General features: G+C 43.2%; 1 protein-coding gene across 1 annotated transcript in view; it reads left to right on the forward strand.

Moving 5' to 3' along the window:
- Nucleotides 1-4,287: 4,287 nt before the first annotated feature.
- lrp11 (low density lipoprotein receptor-related protein 11) overlaps nucleotides 4,288-23,831 on the forward strand; it is a 28,530-nt gene continuing 8,986 nt past the window's right edge. The window contains 3 exon segments of the mRNA XM_052011223.1: nucleotides 4,288-5,163; nucleotides 12,782-12,939; nucleotides 17,119-17,260. Of these exon segments, the coding sequence (XP_051867183.1) occupies nucleotides 4,530-5,163; nucleotides 12,782-12,939; nucleotides 17,119-17,260 (934 nt within the window). The 5' untranslated portion in view covers nucleotides 4,288-4,529.

The raw sequence follows: 23,831 nt of genomic DNA on the forward strand, positions 1-23,831 counted from the left end.
TCCTGCTGTTGCTTGGGAAAGTACAATGAGAAGGGGAATGTTTATTGGTGGGGATGGAAGGGCAAACCAGGAACTTGCAGAGAGAATAGTGGCTTTGGAATGCAGAGGGGAAGTGAAGATGTGTCTGGCATTGGCATCTTTTTAAAGGTGGGTAAAATTACAGTGAATGATCCATTGAACGCTAAAGCTGACGTGGTGGAAGATGAGGACAAAGGAAACCCTATTCTTGTTCTGGGTGAAAGGAGAGAGGGTGAAAGGAAAGGTTCAAGAAATGTTGCAGAAATAGTTGAGAGTCCTTTCAACTATGGTAGAGAGGAAGCCCCATGTTTAAGGAAAAAGGAAAACATCTCAGAAGCACTGATCTGGAAAGTCTTTTCATCAGAACAAATACCATAGAGAAACTGGGAAAATGGAATGGAGTCCCCATGGGAAGCAGGATGGGATTGCTGCACCTTTGGCGATGATCTTTGAATCCTCACTGGCCACAGGAGTAGTGCCAGGTGATTGGAGGATGGCGAATGTGGTTCCTTTGTTTAAGAAAGGGAGTAGGGATAACCCTGGGAATTTCAGACCAGTGAGCCTTACTTCAGTGGTGGGAAAATTACTGGAGAAGATTCTTAGTGACAGGATTTATGGGCATTTAGAGAAGCATAGGCTGATTAGGGACAGTCAGCACGGCTTTGTGAGGGGGAGGTCGTGCCTCTCGAGCCTGATTGAATTCTTTGAGGATGTGACAAAGCATATTGATGAAGGTAGAGCAGTGGATGTGGTGTACATGGATTTTAGTCAGGCATTTGATAAGGTTCCTCATGGAAGGCTCATTCAGAAAGTCAGGAGGCATGGGATCGAGGAAAACTTGGCTGGGTGGATTCAGAATTGGCTCGCCCATAGAAGACAGAGAGTGGTGGTAGATGGAGCGTATTCTGCCTGGAGGTCGGTGACCAGTGGTGTTCCGCAGGGATCTGTTCTGGGACGCCTGCTCTTTGTGATTTTCATAAATGACTTGGATGAGGATGTGGAAAGGTGGGTTAGTAAGTTTGCAGATGACAGGAAGGTTGGTGGTGTTGTGGCTAGTGAGAAGGTTAAAACAGGACATTGATAGGATGCAGAGCTGGGCTGAGAAGTGGCAGATGGAGTTCAACCCGGAAAAGTGTGAAGTGATAAACTTTAGAAGATCACATTTGAAGGCAGAATACAAGGTTAATGACAGGACTCTTAGCAGTGTGGAGGAACAAAGGGATCTTGGGGTCCACATCCATAGATCCCTCAAGGTTGCCACGCAAGTTGGTAGGGTTGTTAAGAAGACACATGGTGTGTTGGCCTTCATTAGTCGGGGTATTGAGTTCAAGAGCCACGAGCTAATGTTGCAGCTCTATAGAGTTCTGGTTAGACCACACTTGGAGTATTGTGTTCAGTTCTGGTTGCCTCATTATGGGAAGGATGTGGAAGTTTTAGAGAGGGTGCAGAGGAGATTTACCAGGATGCTGCCTGAATTGGAGAGTATATCTTATGAGGTTAGGTTGAGTGAGCTAGGGCTTTTCTCTTTGGAGAGGAAGATGATGAGAGGTGACTGTTATTGTTATTACCTGTTACTGTTATTGTTTTTACCTGTACTAATTCAACGTAACTGCACTGTGTAATGAATTGACCTGTAGTATCTGTATGCAAGACAAGTTCTTCACTGTACCTCGGTACAAGTGACAATAATACACCAATACCAATACTTGATAGAGGTTTACAAGATGATAAGAGGCATAGATCGAGTGGACAGGTCAGAGACATTTTTCCAGGGGGAAAATGGCGAATACAAGGGGGCATAATTTTAAGGTGATTGGAGGAAGGTATAGCGGGGATGTCAGAGGTAAGTTTTTTTACTCAGAGATTTCTGGGTGAGTGGAATGCACTGCTGGCAGAGGTTGTGGGGGCAAATACATTAGGGACATTTAAGAGACTCTTAGATAGCCCTTCATTTTTTCTATCATTCATGTGACTATGTGGGAGGGAAGGGTGAGATAGATATTAGAGCACAATAAAATGTTGGCACAACATCGTGAGTCGAAGGGCCTGTACTGTGCTGTAATGCTCTATGTTCTATAAGTTCATTGCACTTGTCTTTCCATATATTTCTACTTAAAGCACAGGAGTCCATCTGTGCTTCAGACCCACTCTTCCACTGCTTCCATAGCCCCACAATTTTTCCCTCCCTTCTGCGAACTCTGATCCTTTTTTCTAATCCCTTTCCCCATCCCCACCCTCTCTTCTGCTCTGATCTGTTCAATATCTCTCTCACTCCACCAACTACACCCCTCTCCCAAATCTTCTCCTTTGTGTTTCTCTCTATTCCCTCATTTCCAGTACAGCGCAAGACATAAAGACATAAAAATTGCTATAAGTTACAAAAATAAATATAGTGCAAAAGAAAAACAATGAGGTAGTGTTCATGGACCATTCAGAAATCTGATGGTGGAGGGGAAGAAGCTGTTCCTGAAACATTGAGTGTGGGTCGGCTCATGTATCTCCTCCCCGATGGTAATAACATGAAGAGGCACATCCTGCGTGCTGAAGGTCCTAGATTTCCGAACGGTCCATGAGCCCATGAACACTATGTCGTTATTACTCTTTTGCAATATTTAGTTTTGTAACTTATGGTAATTTTTATGTCATTATGCCTTGCTCTGTACTGCTGCCCCAAAACAACAAATTTCACAACATATGTCAGTGATAATAAACCTGATTCTATTCTAGTTTCCTTAGCCTGATCTCTCCCTATTATTTTTTATCTCCAGACTCATCGCAAACCCTAGTACTTCTTTCCCTCTCTGGTTTGCCCTTCATCTTTCCTTAGTTTCAGAAATCCCCCTACTCTTGCCCACTCATATTTCATCTAATTCATATTTCCTCAGGTCACAGTAGGAGGCCATTCATCCCATCCAGTCTAGGTTGACTGAATGCCCTCAAACCCAATCCCCACATTTCCCTGTAACCCAGTCTCTCACATATGCCCATTAATACTCCACTGATTATTCCACCAGTCACCTGCACCAGAGATAATTTACACAGCTAAAAATCTACTAACCAAAACATCTTTCAGATGTGGGAGGAAACCAGAGCGCCCAGTGGAAACCCACAGTCACAGGGAGAACATGCAAACTCCGTACAGTACCGGAAGACAGGATCAAGCCCAGTCACTGGAGCTGTGTGACAGCTGCATTACCCACTGTGTATCACCCTCTGAATCCTGCCTCCTTCTTCCTTTACACCCCATCACACCGCACTGCAGTCTGGTCCTACTGTTCAATCAATTGGTATTGGTATTGGTTTATTATTGTCACTTGTACTGTGGTACAGTGAAAAGCTTGTCTTACAAACCGATCGTACAAGTCAATTCATTACACAATGCAGTTACACTCCCCCTTACTGCAATGCTGCTTGTGAAGATAGTGGAGGAAATTACTCTCATGACATTTCAAAAGCATCTGGATGAGCACTTGAATCGCCAAGGGATGGCAAGCTCTACACAGAGTGCCAGTGAATGGGATTAGTACAGATGGTTGACATAGACATGGTGACTACTTCTGTACTGTATGGCTCCGTGACACTTTCTCTGTGCTCTGTACTCCCTCCCTTCTTCCATCTGATCACTCCCCCCAACCCTTTAATCTCTGATCCTTTCCGCTCCCTCCCTCTTTCCATCTGCCCACTCTCCTCTCTGCTCTATCCTTCAATCTCTGATCCCTTCATCCTAAATTCAATCTCTCCCTATCACACTCCATCCTTCCATCTTCTCTTCCTCCCTCCCAGTGTGAACCCACCCTCCTTCCATCTGCTTACTCTCTCCTTCCTACCCCATTCTTCAATCTCTGATCCCTCCCTCTTTCCAGAATTACTGGTACCTCCCTCTCCATTACACTCCCATCTCCTCTCCTTCCCTGTCTGAACCCTCCCTCCATCTGCTAACTCTTTCCTCACTACCCTATCCACTCTTTGATCCTTCCCAGAACTACTACCTCGCTCATTATTTCTTACACTCCCACCCTCCATCTCCTCTCCCTCAGTCAGTCTGCTCTTCCCTCCTTCCATCTGCCCACTCTTCTCTCCCTGCCCTATCCCTCAACTCTCCAGAATTAATGCAACCTTCCTCTCTCTTGCTATTATACTCCCTCCATCTCCCCTGCCTCCCTTTTTGATCCCTCAGTCCTTCCATCTGCTCACTCTCTCCTCCCTGTCCCACCCTTCAATCACTAGTACCTCCCTCTCTCTTTCTATTACACTCCCTCCCTCTCTGATCCCTCCCTTCCATCTGCTAACTCTCTCCTCCTTGCCCCATCACTCTCTGATCCCTCCTTCTTTCCAGGATCACTGCCACCTCCCTCCCCCTTTCCATTACATTCCCTCCCCAATCATCACTCGCAGTCCCGGGGGAGGAGGGAGAGTTTTTGTCGCCGCCGGGACCCATCTCCTTTCCCCATTCGAGCTCGGCAGCTGGCGGGCTATGAGCCGCTGAGACCGCCGCCCGTTCCCTGCCCACCATGCCCGGAGCAGCGGTGCTGGCCTGCCGGCTCCTGGCGGTCGGCGTGTGGCTGCGGACCGCGGCGGTGGAGGCGGCGGCAGCAGGGACGGGGGCGCTGATCCTCGACGAGTTTCGCCAGCAGCTACACGAAGCCTGGCGGCCCGAGGCCTCCGGCGCCTGCGACGCGGCCTTCGGCCTGATGCAGGACTACATCATCCGGACCCGGGACTCGCTGACGGCCGGCGCCGCCTTCCTGCGCGCCCCGGCCGGCGTCAGCAGCCCCGAGCAGTGCCTGCGGGCCTGCTGCTCCCTGCATGGCTGCACGGCAGCCGTGGTCGAGCGAGTCCCCGCCAGCGGCGGCGTCGTCGTTCCGGGCTGGGAGCGGGGGCTAAAGGCCAGATCCCGAGGCTCGGCCGCCCTCAGCTGCTACCTCTTCAACTGCACCTACCGGGGCCGCGACGTCTGCCGCTTCTCTCCGCACCGCGGCTACAGCAGCTTCTCACGGACGCTCAACGACAGCCGGCCCCCGGAGCCGCGTCGCCATGGCAACCGTAAGGGCCCGCCGCGCACCGCCGCCGTCGTTACCGCGGGCTCTCCGACCGACGGCAAACCCTGGCCCCCAGCCGGTGTGGTGGGGCAGCTGTGCTCAAACCGTGGGCACTGAGGTCGGCACAGGGAGACAGCAGGGCTTGGATCAGGAGGGTCGTCTGGAGCTTTCAGCCCTGCGCAGCCGGCCTGTGGTGGTGGGGTGGTTTGCAAATGGCACACGTTTACATTGGTAGACCCCTGGGGAATGAACGTAGAACAGAGGGACCCAGGGGGTGCAGGGGCATTAGCAACAATGTGCCCACTCTCTCCTCCCTGCTCTGTCCCTTCATCCTAACTTCGATCTCTGCACCCTTCCTCTTTCCATCTGCCCACTCCTTTGTGCCTGCATCTTTCAATCTCTGATCCCTCCCTCTGTCTAGAAACACTGCCACCTCCCTCTCTCATTGTGTTATAATCCCTCCATCTCCTCACCCTCCCTTTTTCTCCAGGGTTGGGGAATGAAGAACTAGAGGGCATAGGTTTAAGGGAGATTTAATCAGAACCCGAGGGGCAAATTTTTCCATCCAGAGGGTGATCCGTATGGAATGAGCTGTCAGAGGAAGAGGTTGAGGCAAGTACAACACTTTAAAGGCACTTGGATAGGAAAGGTTTACAGGGATATAGGCCAAACACGGGGAAATGGGACTAGCTCAAGTAGACAGCTTGGTTGACGTGGAAACGTTGGGCCCAGGGTTCAGTTTCCGTGCTGTATAACTCTTGTGACTCTATTTAAAAATTTTGGGCTGATTTTGGAGAAGAGTCGATTCAATGCAGGGTTACAGGGCTGGAGAAGATATTGGGGCAAGGCCTGTAGAGGTTTTGTAAACACAGTGGTGAGATTTTTTTTAAATGCCTAATATGAGTGATGCAGGTGGTGGTTGAACAGGTTGTATTTCACCCAATCTGCATCGAACTGCCTGACCTGCTGAGTGTTTGCAGCATTTTCTCTTTTTATTTCAGATTTCCAGTTCCATACAGTTTTAACTTTTCATTTACTACATTGCATAAGATCATATTTAGAGGGAGCAGCAAATGACTGGCCTCTGAATAAAAACGGAAAATGATGGAAACAGCAGGTCAGGCAGCATCTGTGGAAAGAGAAACAGATTTAATATTTCAGGTTGAAGACCCTTCATCAGAACTCAGATAAAATCATGTTACAAAGATAGAAATAGCTGATCTTGGTGACCGTGCAGGCATGTGGACTGATTGGTGAGTGTCACAGCGCTGATCTAGGTCTCCTGTGTGTCTGAAAATCAAAACAAAAATGCTGATGCTGGGAATCTGACAAAGAAAAACACACAATATTGATCAGGCAGCATCTGAGGAAAGAACTAACAAAGGTCTTTAATCTGAAACAACCCCGTTTCTCTTGGTAATGGGTTTATTATTGTCACATGTACCAAGATACAGCGAAAAAATGTGTTTTACATGCCATCCATATAGATCATTTCAAAACATTATGAGGTAGTACAAAGAGAAAAGCAATAACAGAATGCAGAATATAGTGTTATAATTACAAAGAAAGTTACTTTCTGTAGATGCTGCCTGACTTGCTGAGTGTTTGCAGTGCTTTTTCTTTTATTCTGCATGTATTGAATCACCCCAGTGGGCTGACTTCTGGAAGATGTTATCTTGAGCACAGACGTGTTCAGAATGATGCCAGGAAGGTGGAGGTTTAATGGAGGGGTGGTGGTGGTGTATTGTGGACTACTCTTGTACCTTTGGAGAGCTTCTGAGCAGGTTTCTATTGTTCTGGTATTCGCATAATATCGTCAAAATGATCAAAAAGCCTATGGTGGAACTGGTTTAAGGTATAGGGAAGAATATTATGTTGGTTGTGTATGATAAAAGAATGAAATAATTAAGAGTTTCTATTATACTAATTTTGTCTTCCCTTGAACATGTAATTGATACCATATTTGACCAGAGCTGAGCTTCCAACCAAGTCTATGCTCCATTCTTGTGCTTACTTTCACCTCTACACCTCTGCCCAACTTTTACTGCTCAGCTGATTTTCTGAACTAGATATCTTGGCTTTATTCCTATAATTGACTACATCTTGCAAGGTAATTCCATACACATGCCCCTATCCTTTAATTTCTTCCTTGAACTGCCCTCTTCCTACCCCTGTTGGCATATTTTCCCCTCATTGGCACCATTCTGAATCATGCCATACTCAACTTAATGTCTTCCAGGAGTCAGCCCATTGCAACAATTCAATGCAGATTGACATAGTCGATCTGGATCAGAGCTGTATCACTCAGTAATCAATACCGTACAACTGCGGCATCACTGTCAGCTATTTCCATCTCTGTAATAGTTCTTGATTATATCCCTACCATTTGCTTTTGCTATCTGCAGATTTGACTATTCCATATCCCTCTTGGCCAGCCTCTCTAGTCTGAGGATGCCCATTAGATCACTTCTTCATTGATGCTTAAAATCTACCTTTTTGATTAAATATTTGGATAGCTAACTAAATATCTCCTTGCATGTTGAATTCTGTTTATTGCTCTAAAAAGTGCTTTGGGATGTTTTTCTTCAATGAAGGTGCTACGTTATTGTTGGGGTTTTTTAAGATGAATCGAAGTGTTGAAAACCTAGTAGCTATTTTCTTTGTTGGAGGAATCCTGAGGGTCATAGTTAGAACTAGATTGTGCTTCACGAGGCATCCTTTGTTTTTTACACACAAGGTACTGAAAGTCTCAAACTCTCTTCAACCCCCTTCTGTCTTTTTTAAAATGTTGTTTAAGTCATGCAATTGGAAAATTCAAAACTTAAATTGATAATTTTTTTTGTTAGACAGTGCGCATTAAGGAACCAATGCAGCTAAATGGAGTTGAGTATAGTTCAGCTGTAATCCAATTGAATGGCAGAACAGACTTGTGTGGACTGAATGGGCTACTCCTGTTCTTCATCCAAGTTCAAGAGGATTCTATTCTCTTCAAAAAGTTAAATGCTCAGTTCTGTGACCCGTATACAGGTTTCAACTCGCATTTGGGTTTCTTTTTCAACTTAAGTATACTCATATTCTTGATCATCAATTCTTTCAGGATATCTGAATGATCAGTAAATGGAGGGAAAATGACACATTTATCCCAACTCTGTTTTCTCTCCATTGACCAATCCCCAGTTACTGTAATGGCACTGTAATTTTGTTTAATAACCTCTTGTATGGTACCTTATCAAAAACCAAATACACCATGTGAACAGGTTCATCATTATCTCTTTCACAGATTACAGATTTGTCAAATGTGATTCCCCTTTCATTAATCCACATTGACTCTGCCCATTCCTATTATTATTTTCCAAGTGCCCTTTAAAAACATATTTCATGATTCTCAACAAAATATAGTCCTTGAGAAATGAAGACTCTAAGAGAAGGAACCCAATATTGATATCAAATTGAAAGAAAAGGTCTGTACCATTGCAAACCTTAGTGGCAGGTCAGAAGGATGGGGAAATCTTAGAAACCAGCTATAGATGACTAATGAAACAGGGAGGAAATAGATTGTGAGAATAAGCTAGCAAGAAATATTAAAAAAAAAACAGTGGGAGCTGTTAGAAATACATATAAAAAACAGTGGCAGAGATAAGTAGTGATACCTTAAAGGATGGGTCTAGAGAATAATGGGAAGTTTGGAAATAGGGAAAACCTTGGTCTCTCTGTATTCATGGTAAATAACACTAAAAACATCTCGGTAACAATAGAACATTTGGGAGCAAAATGGAGGGAAGAATTTAAGATTATCAGAATTGCTAGAGAAAGGATACTAGGCAAACCAATGGGACTAAAGGCTGACTGTTTTCCTGAACCCGATGCCCTGCATCAGAGAGTGTTAAATGTGGTGGCTACGGGGATAGTAATGCAATGGTTGTGATTTCTTAAAATCTCCAAGAACCTTGAAGGGTCGCTTCAGATCTCAAGTCTTCCTATTTAATGACCCTATTCAATAAAGGAAGGAAACAAAAATAAGAATCAATGAGCCATGTAACCTACTATCTGTTATTGGGAACATGCTGCAATTTATAATGGAAAAAAATAAGAACATATAGGCAATTATACAATTAAGCCAAATCAACAAAGCTTTTTCAAAGGGAGATCACATTTGACAAATTTATTTGGGCTCTTCAAGGACATGAGAAGAAGGGGAAATAAAGGAGAGCCAGTAGATCTAATGTACTTGGATTTCAGAAGGCTTTTGATAAGGTGCCACATAAAAGCTTACTATAAAAGATAGGAGCTCATGGTTTTAGGAGAATGGAGTCAGGAGGCAGTGGATAAAACATAATTAAGATAAGTGGATCAGTTCTAGGGTATCAAACATTTACAAACTATATTAATAGCTTTAATGAAAGGGCTGAGTGCATTGTGGCTCAACTTACTGGCAATACAAGGATAATGAGAAAGTAAGTTGCAAACAGTTTGCAAAGAGATAAAGATATTAAGTTATGGGATAAAAATTTGACACATGGAGTATAATGTGAAGAAATATAATTCTATTAATTTGGTAGGAATAGAAAAGCAAAATATTGTTTAAATGGAGGGAGAATATTGAATGCCCTGTCCAAAGACATCTGTTTGTCCAGAGGCATGAAATGCTGAAAGCTAGCAGGCAGGTACAGCAGGTAATTAGGAAGGCGCATGAAATATGACTTCTATTGTAAAGGAGTTTGGAGTATAGAAGTAAGAACATCTTGCTACAACTGCAGAGAGCATTCAGACCTGAAGTACAGTGAAACTCTGATAATCTGGCACACTCGGGACTTGCTGATGCCAATTGACAGATTTTCTGGACTATTAGATGTTATTTACATTTATTCCCCAGCACACTTTCAATTAGTTTTTTTTTAATGATGTCACACGGTATTATAATAAATTCTCCAATGAACTTGGTAAGTTTTAGCAGAGCGCAGGAATGAGGCCCCGGTGAATCTTGGGGAATGCAGCAAACATTTCCTGGTGAGCCGGTTGCTGAATTTTGGGATTTTTGAATGTTCAGATAGCGATTTATTAGAATTGCAATGCAGTTTTGGCGTCCTTACTTACGGAGGGATATATTAGCATTGGAGGAAGTTCAAAGAAGTTTTATAGCGTGATTCTTGGGATGGAGGGGGCTGAATTATGAAAAAAAGTTGAGTTTGTAAGAATGAGAGGGATATTTTGAAAACAAATGAGAAGAGACTTAACAGAGTAGATGATAAAAGAATGTGCCCCTTTGTGGGGGAATGTATAGGTCATAGGGGTTTCTGAATAATGGGTTGTTCATTTAAGACAGCGTTGAAGAAGAATTTATTTTCTGAGGGTTGTGAATCTTTGAAATTCTCTACTCTTGAGAGTTTTGGAGAGTGCATCATTGAATATATTCAAAGCTGAGATAAGCAGATTGTTCATCTTTGGGAGGAGGGGTGTCAAGGGTAATGGGACAGTGGAATGAGGCCAAGGGCCAGATCACCTACGATCTTACTTAATGTTGAAAAAGGCTTGAGGAACTACATGGCCTACTCCTGCTCCTACTTCTTATTAACAGTCTCTATTAATGACTAGGATAAATGAATGAGTCTAAGGCATCCATGTTTTTCAAAGGTACAAAGCCCGGTGGGAAAGTGAGCTGTGAGGAAGACCCAGGCTGTAAAAGGATGTAGACAAGTAAAAGGAGTGGATAAGAAGATGGCAAATGGAGAACAATGTGGGGAAGATGATGTCACGTGTGTTGGTAGGAAGCATAGCAGAACAATAGAAATGTTGGTATACAGAGGATCTGGAACAAAATGCTATGTAAAACACAAAGTTAACACACAGGTACAGCAAGCATTAAGAAAGGCAAATAGTACATTGGCTTTCATTGTAAGGGAATTAGAATATAAGAGTAATAAAGAACACAGTACAATTTGTATAGGAGTTTGCCACAGCTGGTGTACTGCTTTTGTGTTTTGTACTGGAGGAAGGATGTATGTAAATTTGAGGTGGTGCTGATTGGAATTTGCAGAGATTGTTTTGGATAAATCGTTAGTTTAGAAGAATGAGAGGTGATCTTTTTCTGAAGAGGGATTTACAGGGTAGGTGCTGAGAATCTGTTTTCTCTGGCTGGAAGTGGGGCATGGTCATTCAAAGCTTAGTCCAACAGGACGAACAAAAAAAATCTTTACTCTCATGGCTGTGAATCCCTGAAATTCTTGACCATACAGGGCTATGGATACTTAATTGCTGGGTATATTTAGCGTTACATTTATGAAAACCAAAAGAGCTGGAATTTGGGCAGGAAGCTGGACAAGAACACAAGAATTGGGACCATCAAGGTCATGGCTGATCTTGCTCAATGCCATTTTCCTGCAATTTCCCATATTCTTTGATTTCCTCAATATCCAGAAATCTATTCATCTCTATTTTGAATAAAATCAATGGCCGAGAATTCCAAAGATTCACCCCCTTCTGAGTGAAGAAACTTTCTCTCATTTCAGTCCAAAGTAGCCCACCCCTTATCCTGAGACTGTGACCCCTGGTTCTAGACTCCTCAGCTAGGGAAACATTCTCTATCCTGTCAAGCCTTGTATGAATTTTGTAGGTTTCTGTGTGATCACGTCTCATTCTTTTCAACTCTGGAAGATACACACCTGGTTCACTCAATCACCCCTCATGCAGCAAACTCACCATCCCAGGAACCACTCTGGTAAATCTTTGTTGCATTTGCTCTGTGGGAAATGTATCCTATTTGGGTATCCTACTTGGACAAGACTGTATGCAATACTCTAGGTGTAGGCTCACCAAGGCTGTGTGATTGTGGTAAGGTACCTTTACTCCTCCACTCAAATTCTTTTGTAATGACAGCCAACATACCATTTGTCTTCCTAATTGCCTATTGTATCTGCATGTTGGCTTTCAGTGACTTGTATGCAAGGACACCTCGTTCCCTTTGAACATGAACATTTAACAATATGTCACCATTTTAAAAAATCTCCGCTGCTCTGTGCACTGAAGTGAACAACCTCACACGTTTCCACATTGTATTCCCTCTGCCATGCTCTTATCCACTCCTTTAATTTGTTTATATCCCCTTTAAGCCCTTTTACATCCTCCTCCCTATTCACGATCCCACTTAGGATGGTATCATCAGCAAAAGATCTTGAGGCAGAGAATCAGCCTTGCTTGTGGTAGGCTTTGGGACTTTCTGGCCTACCCTTCTGCCTGCCATGATCAAAGCTCTTCACAGCCAAAAAATATACAGTCATTTTTAATATAGGGAAACACAACAGCTAATTTGCAGAGTATATTCCTATAATAGCAATGAGATAATTTTTTTAGTAATATTGGTTGAGGGATATGTGTTATCCTGGACACTGAGGACCTCATGTCCCCTGATATTCTTTGAAATGGTGACATGTGATCTTTAAAGTACTTTATTTTAACAATTCATCAGAAAATTGTCACCTCCCATAGATATGGTGCTCCCTTCAGTGCTGCACCAGCGTGTTGACCTAGAGCATACTTGGGTTTCTGAATGTGACTTAAACCTTGAGTTCTGGCTCAGGATTGAGAATGCTTCAAACTGAATCATGGCTGATCCGTCTTGTTTTCAGAGTCCTTCACAATCCACCCCATTTTGGTGCACTGCTCATCCAAATCACTGAATAATTTTTTTTCAGCCAAGGTGATTTCTTTACTTTGCTCTTCTTCTATAGGGAATGATGAAGCCCCTCACTGTGATGCAGGGCAGGATGTGAACTTGCTACTTCCTACTGATTGGGTCCTGCTGGACGGAAGAGGCAAGTACTGACGATCGGGGATTGTCCGTTATGAGTGGACCTTATTGGAAGGTGATCCATTGGTCAATATGAAGGTATTTTACTTTCTTAAGAAACAATTCATCTTGTTTTCCCAATCCATCTCTGCTGCATTCTCTCCACAAATCTTTCAAACGAGAGGGTCAAGTGATTGAAATCTAAGTCCTGGTTGAGAACATTTCCATGGGAATAGCTATACTATAGACTTTGGAAGACCACATTAAATCTCCTTAAAGTAAACCATTGTGGTCTGAATAAGAAACCAAGAAACTCCCAGAAACCCAGAGGAACCCAGAGGACCATAGTGTCCTGCAGCCTGTGCTGGAATATACATTTTTGTCCGTACCTCATTATTAGTTGTGACTACTGCTGTAGGCCTGTTTGGCAATGGTATCATTTGCTTTTGAACTGGACACTAACATGGCTTTGCAAGTGCATGTACTCCAACTCCTCCCTGTTGCTTATCACTGTAACACTGCAGAACATATTCAAATGGAATGTGAAAGTCAAATAAGCCGACATTGAAACAGTAGGTTCAATTAATGACCTGCTGATATCTGCTATGTGCAATTAAACTCCAGCATGCTCCCTTGCGATTGTTGACCAGTAAAGATTTTCCTTTTCCCTAAGTAAATACTTGAGACTAACACACCCCAATTTAAAGACACAAACTGAGGTAGAACACATTAATGGCTGGAACTCAATGCGAGGCAATGGTAGCTTATCCTTGGTCATACACCTCTTTTGAGTCTCAAGTACCTTTCCTGTAATGGCTTCATCCACCCATCTCACCTGATCATAGCCAGCTCTCCTATATCTCTTTTGCCAGACAAACTAATTTTGTCCCTTTGTTGACTTTTCAACAAACATTTCTAGATTGCCATGAAGATTATCCAGCAGTTTGTTACTGCTTTAGTATTAGGGCGGGATACAGGGTGAAGAATGCATTGTCTAGGTAGTTTGAAGGTCCAGCCTCTCCACCTGTCCCAACATATAGTCCAGATGAAGGGTCTTGACCCAACATGTTGACTGTCCATTTCCCTGCAATAGATGCTGCCTGACCTGCTGAGTCAGGCCAGCATTGTGTTTTTTGCTCCACATTCCAGCATCAGCAGTCTCTTGTTTCTCTATAGTCTATTCATCACTGCTGTGGTCAGTGCTCCTCTCAACGTTATTTTCTATCTTTCCCCACTGAGCTCCAATTTACCAGCATTACTATCATTCTCTTTGTATAAGAGCTCCTATGTCCCTATGCTGTTCTCATTGACTTGCACTTAGATAGGCCATGTTCATGTATTAGTGATACGACATGAATATAAAAACTGCTGTTGGTTCTTAATGTGGAGTATATATCCCGGTTGCCTACTATGTTCAGAAAATCCTACAGTAATTCATGACTGTCCCCTGAATTGTTAGCAATTACAAAACTGTTGGGGAAACATTTTGCCAACTTCAGTTGAACTGTTTAATCATTAAATAAAACATATACACTCTGTGGTGAGATTATCAGAACAAAATCTGAAATGCAAACTTAGTAAGCACATGCTGCAGTCTCACAAAAGTAATAGTAAATAACAAAAGAATATTAAAGGAGAAACCCATGCACCATAATGTGTAAAATGAAGTAGAATTGATCTGTCTTACTTACCATTTCTGGCAGCTGGGTGGCTCTCTCAACTGAGTAAGAAAGTCCTGTGTTCAAGTTCCACTTCATTCACCAGAGAAGAAATTCTAGGGTAACACTCAAGTACTCGAGGAGTGCTGCAAGGTCAGAGCTACCATCATTTGGATTTTGCCGTGAAACCAAGATACCTTCTATTTCAGATGAACATTAAAGATCCATGGCACTGTTTAGAAGCAGGCAGGTGAATTCTCCTTTGTGGTCCAACCATTATTTATCCCTTTAGATTAGGAACCATGAGATTACAAAAGCACTCTCAATACTTTGTCTCTTAACCCACGCACATTGTTAGTACTGGTGATAACACTGAAACTGTGGTTAAATTTCCTTGCCTCTGCTGTTGAATTGACTCCCTTCTCCACTTGCAGCCATGTATCATGGCAACTAAAACTGCCACCTTCATACACCATCTACGACATTTCAGTCTGTATGGTTGACAACCCATCCATCAGCTCAAATGGCACCCCCAGCCTGCCCCACCCCACCCCCCATCCCATCCCGTCCATTACTGGACCATGGCTGCAGGTGTATGGGAACATCATCACTCTAAGTTAAAGACCATTCCAATCTAGACAAACATTACTGGCCCCACCTTGTGCTAAGGCTGTGATTGCTGAGTTCTAATCATCCTTGTGGCAGGATATCTTCCTGAAGGCTGCAACCTGGGCTGAACCATCTTCTCCTGTTTCATCAATACTTCCTGTCTTGGACATTGGTTGTAAAGTGTTCACTTCTATTTGTAGGCATTCAGCTAATGCAACAGCCCCTTGCTGGTATCTAACAATCAGATGGGGACCAACAAGTGGCAAGTAACAGCCACTTCCCCTTAAAATTACTGTCTTCAGATCTACACCATCAACATTCTTAGGATAAACATCAACCGGAAACTTAACTGGATCATCATTTAAAAGATTGTGGCTTACAAGCCAGTCAGGAACTTGAATGTTTTGTGATGAGTGACTACCTGTTGACACTCTGGAACCTTTTCACTATGTACAAGTAACTGTTCCTGGATGACTGCAACTCCCACAACATTCAGGAAACGATATACATCTGGGAAAAGAGCAGCTTGCTTAATTGGCAGACCATTCACCTCAAACATCCATGGGCATGTTAACCACCTGAACAATGTACTTCAGCAAATTGCCAAGGTTTCTTTTACAGGACCTCCCAAACCTGTGACCTCTATCAGCTAAATGTACATTACCATCTCCATCTCCACATTCTCCAGTTACTTGCCATCCTGATTTGGAAATATGTTACCATTCTTTCATAGTCACAAGGCCTGGAATTTGCTTTCTAACTGCAGTGGGAATACCTTCAGAAGGACTGTAACTATTCAAGAAGTTGACCCACTACCAACTTTTCAAGCAGTTAAGGATAGACAATGAATGTTAACCTTGTCAACCACATAGCATTCTGAGAATGAGTTAAAAGAAAAATGCTGTTCACCGTGCACTCGTAATTCACTCTTGCAAGCAGCTATATAAAGCTTAGTATCTATTCCTTGAGCTTCATACACAGTTATTTACAGAAAACTGGGTTTAAGTAAAGATGCTATTACATATTCTTGACAAAACAACAGATAAAATATCTTGTAAATAAAAATATTAATTTGCTATTTAAAAAGAATATTAGTTCTTGAAGTCATCCAAAACTCAGCAATGTCTTAGTTCACAGCAGGCCCTTTTCACCCTTGTGCTTGCTGGTCTATATTAATTCTTGAGTAGGTATCACCTTGATTTTAAAGTTCTTGTTCTTTGTTTGCACATCCCTCCATCATTTCACCCCTCCCTATCTCTGTAATCTCTCCCAGCCCTATAAACCATATATATCTCCTCTCTTCTAATTGTTGTCTCCCCTTCATCCCTAAATTTAATCATGTCACCATTGGCAACCCCCATGGCCCTCAGCTCTGGAAGTTGCTCTCTGTGCCTATCTATCTCACTTTGCTATTTAAGATGGTCTTTAAAACCTACCTCTTTATCTAAACATTTCTCTTATGCTTGCTTAAGTGGCTTACTGCCAATATTTAAAATCTCTTATGAATTGCATTGTTTTTGCTACATCAAAAGTACAACTGCAAATGGAAATTATTGCTATAAGATTATTCATACACCATCCAACAATCTGCAGGATTTCCTGTAATGAACTTTAGACCTGAATTAATTTCTTCCTGTATAGAGCTCAGTGTTGATTTTGGAACCAACCATGTCTCAAGAATATGCCAGAAAGCTAACTAAAATTATTCCTGGTAGTCAATTGTGTTTAACCTGCCAAATAAATTCACTCTATCTACAAACCCTGCACCAGTATTGCACTGGATTGTCAGCCTGGGGTTCCTGGAGTGGACCAGCCAATCTGCACACAGGGAAACAATGTAAATGAATAATCTAATTCTTCTTGGAGGTGCTGGATGAAGATTGGGTGGGATTCTGGGAGAATTTCCTGAGCCACCTTCCATACCCCTGAGGAGAGACGGGGAATTGTCTTAACATCCCTGTTTGACAGAAGCAGTTTAATCTTGTGACTATATATTTTGATTGGCTTTCAGTCTCCGCAGCCTGGGATGTTGAAGTTGAGTGGTTTACGAGAGGGAGTGTATGTGATTCAATTGTCGGTCACTGACACCATTGGACAAAAGAGTAACGACAACGTCACTGTGACTGTGATGCCGCCAAAGCAGCAAACAACAGGTCAGTTGACCCATGGGTAAATGCAGGCCTTGTCCCTTGGGTGACACATCACCCCCTTCCCTGTTGCTCTGTACATGCACAGGAGCAGGAGTAGACTAGCCCATCAAGCTTGATAATGTTAGATAATGATTGATCCTTTACTTAAATGACCCCGCTTTTCTTGCCACCCATTGGAGTAAATCATTCCATTTACTATATCAGCTCCTTTAAATATGCATATTAGCTTATGCCTTAAACTTCTATACACAAGGAGTTGCAGACTGTCCTGTTTAATTCTTTTTAACTCCAGTATCATTCTGGGAACTTTGCACTGTGTCCCCTCCAGAGGTACACCGTCCCTCCCTGAAGCTGTACTCTGAAAGGTCTAACCAGAGCTTTGGCCAACTTCAGTACAGCTTCCACTGCTTTGTATTCTTGACCCCTGGCAGCATTCCATTAGACTTTTTGTTTATTTTGGCATCTTGACAGGTACTTCTGGGTGGTTTAATCTGGCATATGGAATTCACAAATAGGAACCAGCTGAATTCCCACAAATATAATTTGAAGGTTCCTGACATCCAGACTACTAGCAGCCCACTAGCGAGGTAGTCTACACGCCCTCTACGGTTGCAGTATACTGCTGTGCCTGGATGCTGGATGTACTCTGTATACCTCGCCATGTAGCAAGTGTTTGGTCAGGCACTCCCACCGGACTGGAGCTTGCAGAGAGAAGCTGGGTAAAACCAGAGGGTGGAACAAAAATCTCACAGCTATCTGCTTCTACATTCATGACCAGTTAGATGCTGTGCTGGAAGCATAGAAGGAACTGTGAATATGGGGGGAGCTCCTGGTGTGATGGTGAAAGACCCCTAATAATTCAACATAAATGATAGGTACTTGGCTTGTGGGAATTTGGGAATTTCTGGTAGTTATTTCATTGATTCTTGTACTTAACTCCACTGAAGACATTATCACCTTTCCCCAGTTAGAGTCACAAATCCACAGTGATTATATCTGGGAGTTAAAAGAGTAACCTAGAGAGAAAAATCAAGGGGGTATCATTTGGAGGAAAAAAAAATCAAGGTGAAGACAAAAGAAGAATAAGTCGATCAGATAACTTCTCTGCCCACTTTCTGATGAGCCAGGGAAAGCAAGGAATCAGGTGATCAAAGGCAAAATGTGTGGTGGTAGGTCTTGTGACTTCCCGAGTTGATCCCCCTCTCGTTAGACACCTGTGCCCCCCACCCCCACCCCAAGGATTCAGTTAGGCTTTCTAGAACTGCTGCAGTCTCTTATGGTGATGGTTTCAGGAACAGAGGTGGACCTGGCCATATGTAGTCTATATTTAGTGGTGAGCTAAGCACAGAATTAATGCTCGGGTTGTCTTACAGTTTACCCTCAAATTGAAGAATTCGTTACTCTGAACTTTTTGAGTTCATCAAGAAGAGTTCAGGCATCAGGAAATTCAGTGTTGATAAAGTTTAGGTGTTGGATTTCAGAGTTTTGCTGCCCCTCTCGCGCATAGTGTGGGTGAGCATAAGTATAACTTGTCAAAGGCTGTGGAATAGTTGTTTATTAAACATTTTCTCCTAGCCTAAGGTTTTCGATGTAAGTAAAAGGATTATAAATTATGTACTCACATGTATACCAGAAATTGAAATCCATCCTTCTGTGTGATCAGCTCTGCAGTGAGCATTGCCACATTTGTGTTTTTTTGTGCTGTATGTATGTCTGTGTGTTTATTCAACTGACATAAAAACAGAAAATGCTGAAAACACTCAGCAGGTCAGGCAGCATCTGCGGAAAGAGAAACAGTTAACGTTTCAAATCCAGGACCCTTCATGAGTTGAATGATGCAGTTTGCAAGCTTTTTGTAAGATGCAATGTTTGCATGTTGGTATGCAGTGTGAGTAGGTGGGTACATTTGTGTTGTTCTGTGTGTATTTAATGTGCTGATGTGTACATATTTACATGTTTCACTGTGCATTTGGATTTTGTGGTGTTTCTGTGACCAGCAGTTTGCATAGTTCATTGCCTTTTAGTTTTTTTTTGCAGCTTTATCATTAATCAGATCCAGTTCCCCAGATACTGCTGATTCACTCAGGCACAGCAAACCTGGGAAAATGAACTACAAACTAACTGAATGAGCCGAGCCCATGCTAAACAGTTGTCTTGTATTGCATGGCAAAGTCTCAACCTAATCTCAGGGTGGCACACTGGCACTGTTAGTAGAGTGCTGCCTCACAGCCCAGGTGACCCAATTTTAGTCCTGATCTCTGGTGTTGGCAGTATGGAGCTTGCACGTTCTCCCTGTGACCGTGTGGGTTTACCCTGGGTGCTCTGATTTCTTCCCATATCCCAAAAATGCGCAGGTTGGTAGGTTAATTAGCCGCTGTAAATTGCCCCTAATGTGTAGGTGAGTGGTAGAATCTGGAGGGAGTTGAGGGGAATGTGGGGAGAATAAAGTGGGTTAGGGTAGGATTAGTGTAAAAATGGGTGCATGATGTTTGGTGCACACTTAGCGGGCCGAAGGGCCTGTTTCTGTGCTGTATCACTCTACAGTTCTCTCAAACTGACTCACATGCAGTCGTCAGCAGCTCTCTGACATGTTCTTCTCATACCCCCCCACACTCTCAGAAGCAGCTACACCTTTATACACACAACCTCTCTTCATGCTCACTCTCTTTCACACAGGAACACCCTCCTCACACACACAAACTTGTCACTCCTCACTTCTATAAATAATCACACTCCCTCCTGTTCTCACACACTTTCATTTGCTTTCTCACCGCCCCTCATTCCTACGCTCCTTCAAACACTCTCTCCGTCCCTTTTAGTTTCTCACACACACAGATTTGTAAAGACACCTTTTAACTGTTAACCCTGTGTATTAGACTGAGTTTAACCCAGGCAAGTTTCTGCTGTCGGTGCAACTCTTCTCCACCATCCTTCCCCTTAACCCAGCTGTGATCTGGCTATATTAGACCTTGGTGATGATCTGATTACAGTACAGTAGATAGCAATTACACAGACACCCAATGTTTAGCAGGTTTTCATGTAGGAGCTGCTTATCTGCCACAGCTGAAAATGAGCCCAGTCCTTCTACATCTATCAGCACACAGACTGCAGTAGTTCAAGGAGAAAATGATTAGGGATTGAAACAGATTCTGAGATTGCCAAAGAAGCTAGAAGCTGGCCGCGCAGCCACCCGAGGTTTGTTAGGTAAAGCTTTGGGACAAAGACCATAGAATCATATATTACACATTCAGCACACTGTGCCTGTACAGGCTCTTTGAAAGAGTTATCCAGTTAGTCTCTGATTTATTCCTACCCATAACCTGCAATCTTTTCCTTTTCAACTATATACCCAGTTTTCCCTTTGGAAGTTATTAAATCTATCCCCCGGTGCCCCACCAGGCAGGATATCCTCTGGCACCCTACCAGGCGGGGTATTGCTGTATGACAAAAGTCTCCTCATTTTCACCCCATCATTCCACCACCTCCCCCCCACCAGTTATTTTACCAGTCGTTTGGTGACTGACCCTCCTGCCAATGGCGAAGGTTTCTCTTTATTTACTGTTTACAAACTGTAATCTGCCCTACTCTAAGGCCAACAATCCCAGTTGCTCTGCATAAGAAAATACTTCATCCCTGGTGTCATTCTGGTGAGATTCTGCACCCTATCTGTGGCCTTGACCTTCCTAAAGTGTGAGTGCACCACCTTCACAATAGTCACAGTTACAGTTCCTCTCCAACATCTTTGTTTATTCCTGTATCTGGTTGATTGGGGCAGGTTTCCACTACAGCTCCCACTGTCGGGCTGTGCAGTGGGTATCCCTAGGGATCTTCCCCTATATTTTTCTTTGGAGAAAGGAGAGGAGCAAAGACTGGAAGCCAGTTCAGGTCCACCGTCTCTGGAGATATTTGGTGTCCACTCACCAGTGACCCCAGACAAGAATGGAGAAGACAGGACACATACCTACATTTGGTTGAAGACCAGTGCTTGACAAGCCTTCAGATTACAAGGCGAGTTACATCTAGACACTTGAAAATAAGAGACAAGAGGAGATTTCCAGTCCATTAAGTCTGGCCTCTGCCCCACATGGTTATGCTGTCCTAAGCAACAAAATAGAGATATTTTCAATCCCATCCAGAACCACATAATCTGCTGGAAAAGATGAAAAGCCAGTTAAGAACACAGGTCAATGAAGGGAAAAGGACCTATTTAGCCAATCAAACCAGTCCAGAAGACCACTTTGTCTGTGATTAACATGATGCTACAGCTTGTACAGGGTGGTCTTCAGATTTCTGGAGACACCCAGCTCTTGCTTGAAGGAACTTGACCAGAAAGCATTCACCCCACAAGTCACACAGGTCCACTATTCTCCGGGATTACAAGAACTGCTTACTCTTACAGAGCCATCTCTGGCATTAACCATCAACAAATGCAACAAAGTGCAGGAAGCACTCAACGAGTCAGGCAGCATTTATGTCAAGTGAAATAGTTAACATTTCAGTTAAGTGATCATGCATCAGAAGTGGGAAAAATTGGAAATCGAGTAGCCTTTAAGCAACAGTAGAGGTGGAGGGGAAAGGGGAGGAGAAATGAGGAATATTGGATAAGGTCTGTGACTGGCTGGAGGGCAAGAGTGATTGAAGTGCCCCTGATGGTACAAGGCAAAAAGGGTGGTGATAGGGAAGGAACCAATGATGGTTATATCAGAATTATTACCAGTGCCCGGTGTCCGAGAAATGGGAGTAGTGACAATCATTCAAAGTAGTTCAGTTTATTGTTGATGCAAGAAAGGAATAAATTGCTTAATCAAGTGGGGCTCTTCCTCAAAGTTCCCTTGTGCTTTGTTGGGTCAGTGCAGAAAGCTGAGGAAAGAATAGTCATTCTCCTTTATTTCACATTCCTGGCATCTTGATTTTTTCTAGTTTTTTTTCCAACATAAGCACATGAGTTGTGTCCAGTATCTTAAAGTGAGTTACATACCAGCTACGTGTTGGACAGCCAATTTCATGTCCTTTCAAATAACAGCAGCATTAAGCCATATAAATGTGAATTTAAAATTTAAACCTTTTCCCACCTCCAACTTCTCCTAGCTTAACACTGTTTCATTTTGGCATCAGCAACACCAGTCAGTAGAGCTCAAGTTATGGTTATCTGGTAATGTACTATGGTGATGTACTGTTTATGTTGCTGAATCTGTAACCCAGAGCTCTGGACTAATTAAAACTTGAGTTCAAATCACGCTATTGAGAATTTAAATCTGTCTTTTAAGATGTCTGGAAATAAAAAAAATGGTCTCAGTTAAAATGACCATGAATCAAACCTGGAAACCAGCTGGCTCAGCGATGTCCTTTGGGTAAGAAAGCCGGCATCTATACCCAATCTAGTCTCCAGATGAATTGGGTTGACATTAATTAGCCTCTGATGTGGCCTAGCAAGCTATTCAGCACTTCCAGTTGCTATAATGGTTCAGGAAAACTGGAGATTTACATTAATTGGTATAAGATATCTTTATTAGTCACACATACATCGAAACGCACAGTGAAATGCATCTTTTGCGTAGAGTGTTCAGGGGGCAGCCCTCAAGTGTCGCCACGATTCCGGCACCAACGTAGCATGCCCACAACTTCCTAACCCATACGTCTTTGGAATGTGGGAGGAAACCGGAGCACCCGGAGGAAACCTACGCAGACACGGGGAGAACGTACAAACTCCTTACAGACAGTGGCCGGAATTGAACCCAGGTCGCTGGCGCTGTAAAGCATTATGCTAACCGCTACACTACGATGTATCAGGCACGCTATCAGCACCCTATTTGAGAATGAGAAAAAAAATCCCATTCACTTTAATGAACAGAAAAAGTTGGGAGACCTATCAAGACAAGTGGAAAACACAGTGCAATTAGTTAGCAGTTTGTACTCATTATCTCTCTTTAACTTCAAACATTGCTCTTGGAATGTGCAGAGGTATTAAAATAGTAAGTTAATGTGGAACTAATTCTCCCCACCCCAGCAGTAGTTGAGAAATCAGCCTATTTATTATTTCAGTGCTGATTTCTCTGTGGCACAACAATTAGTGCTGCTGCCTCATAGCTCCAGGGACCCAGATTTGGTTGTGACCTTGAGTGCTGTCTATGTAGAGTTTGCATATTCTCTCCATGACCGTGTGGATCTCATCAAGATGCTCTGGTTTCCTTCCACGTCCCAAAGATTTGCTGATAGGTCAATTGGCTGTTGGGAATTACCCTCAGTGTAGGGGCAAAAAGAATCAAAGAGATTTCTGAATGGACATGTGTGAGGGGGAGTAGGGAAGTAAAAGAGAGGGGTAATAGGACTATTGGGATTGCTTCCTGGGGAGCTGGCATGGATCTGACAGGCAGAATGGCTGTCCCCTGTGTCATTATAAGATAAGGAGCATTGACGTACAGTGGGATCTCAGGGTGTAAGTCCATAGCTCCCTGAAAGTGGCAACACCAGTAGGATAGGGTGGTAAAGAGGGCGAATGACATGCTTGCCTTCATTGTTTGCAGTGTTGAGCAATAAAGTTGGAAAGGCACATGGCAGCTGTGCAAAGCTTTGG

Source organism: Pristis pectinata, chromosome 3 (assembly GCF_009764475.1).
Source record: "Pristis pectinata isolate sPriPec2 chromosome 3, sPriPec2.1.pri, whole genome shotgun sequence".
NCBI classification, from domain to species: Eukaryota; Metazoa; Chordata; class Chondrichthyes; order Rhinopristiformes; family Pristidae; genus Pristis; species Pristis pectinata.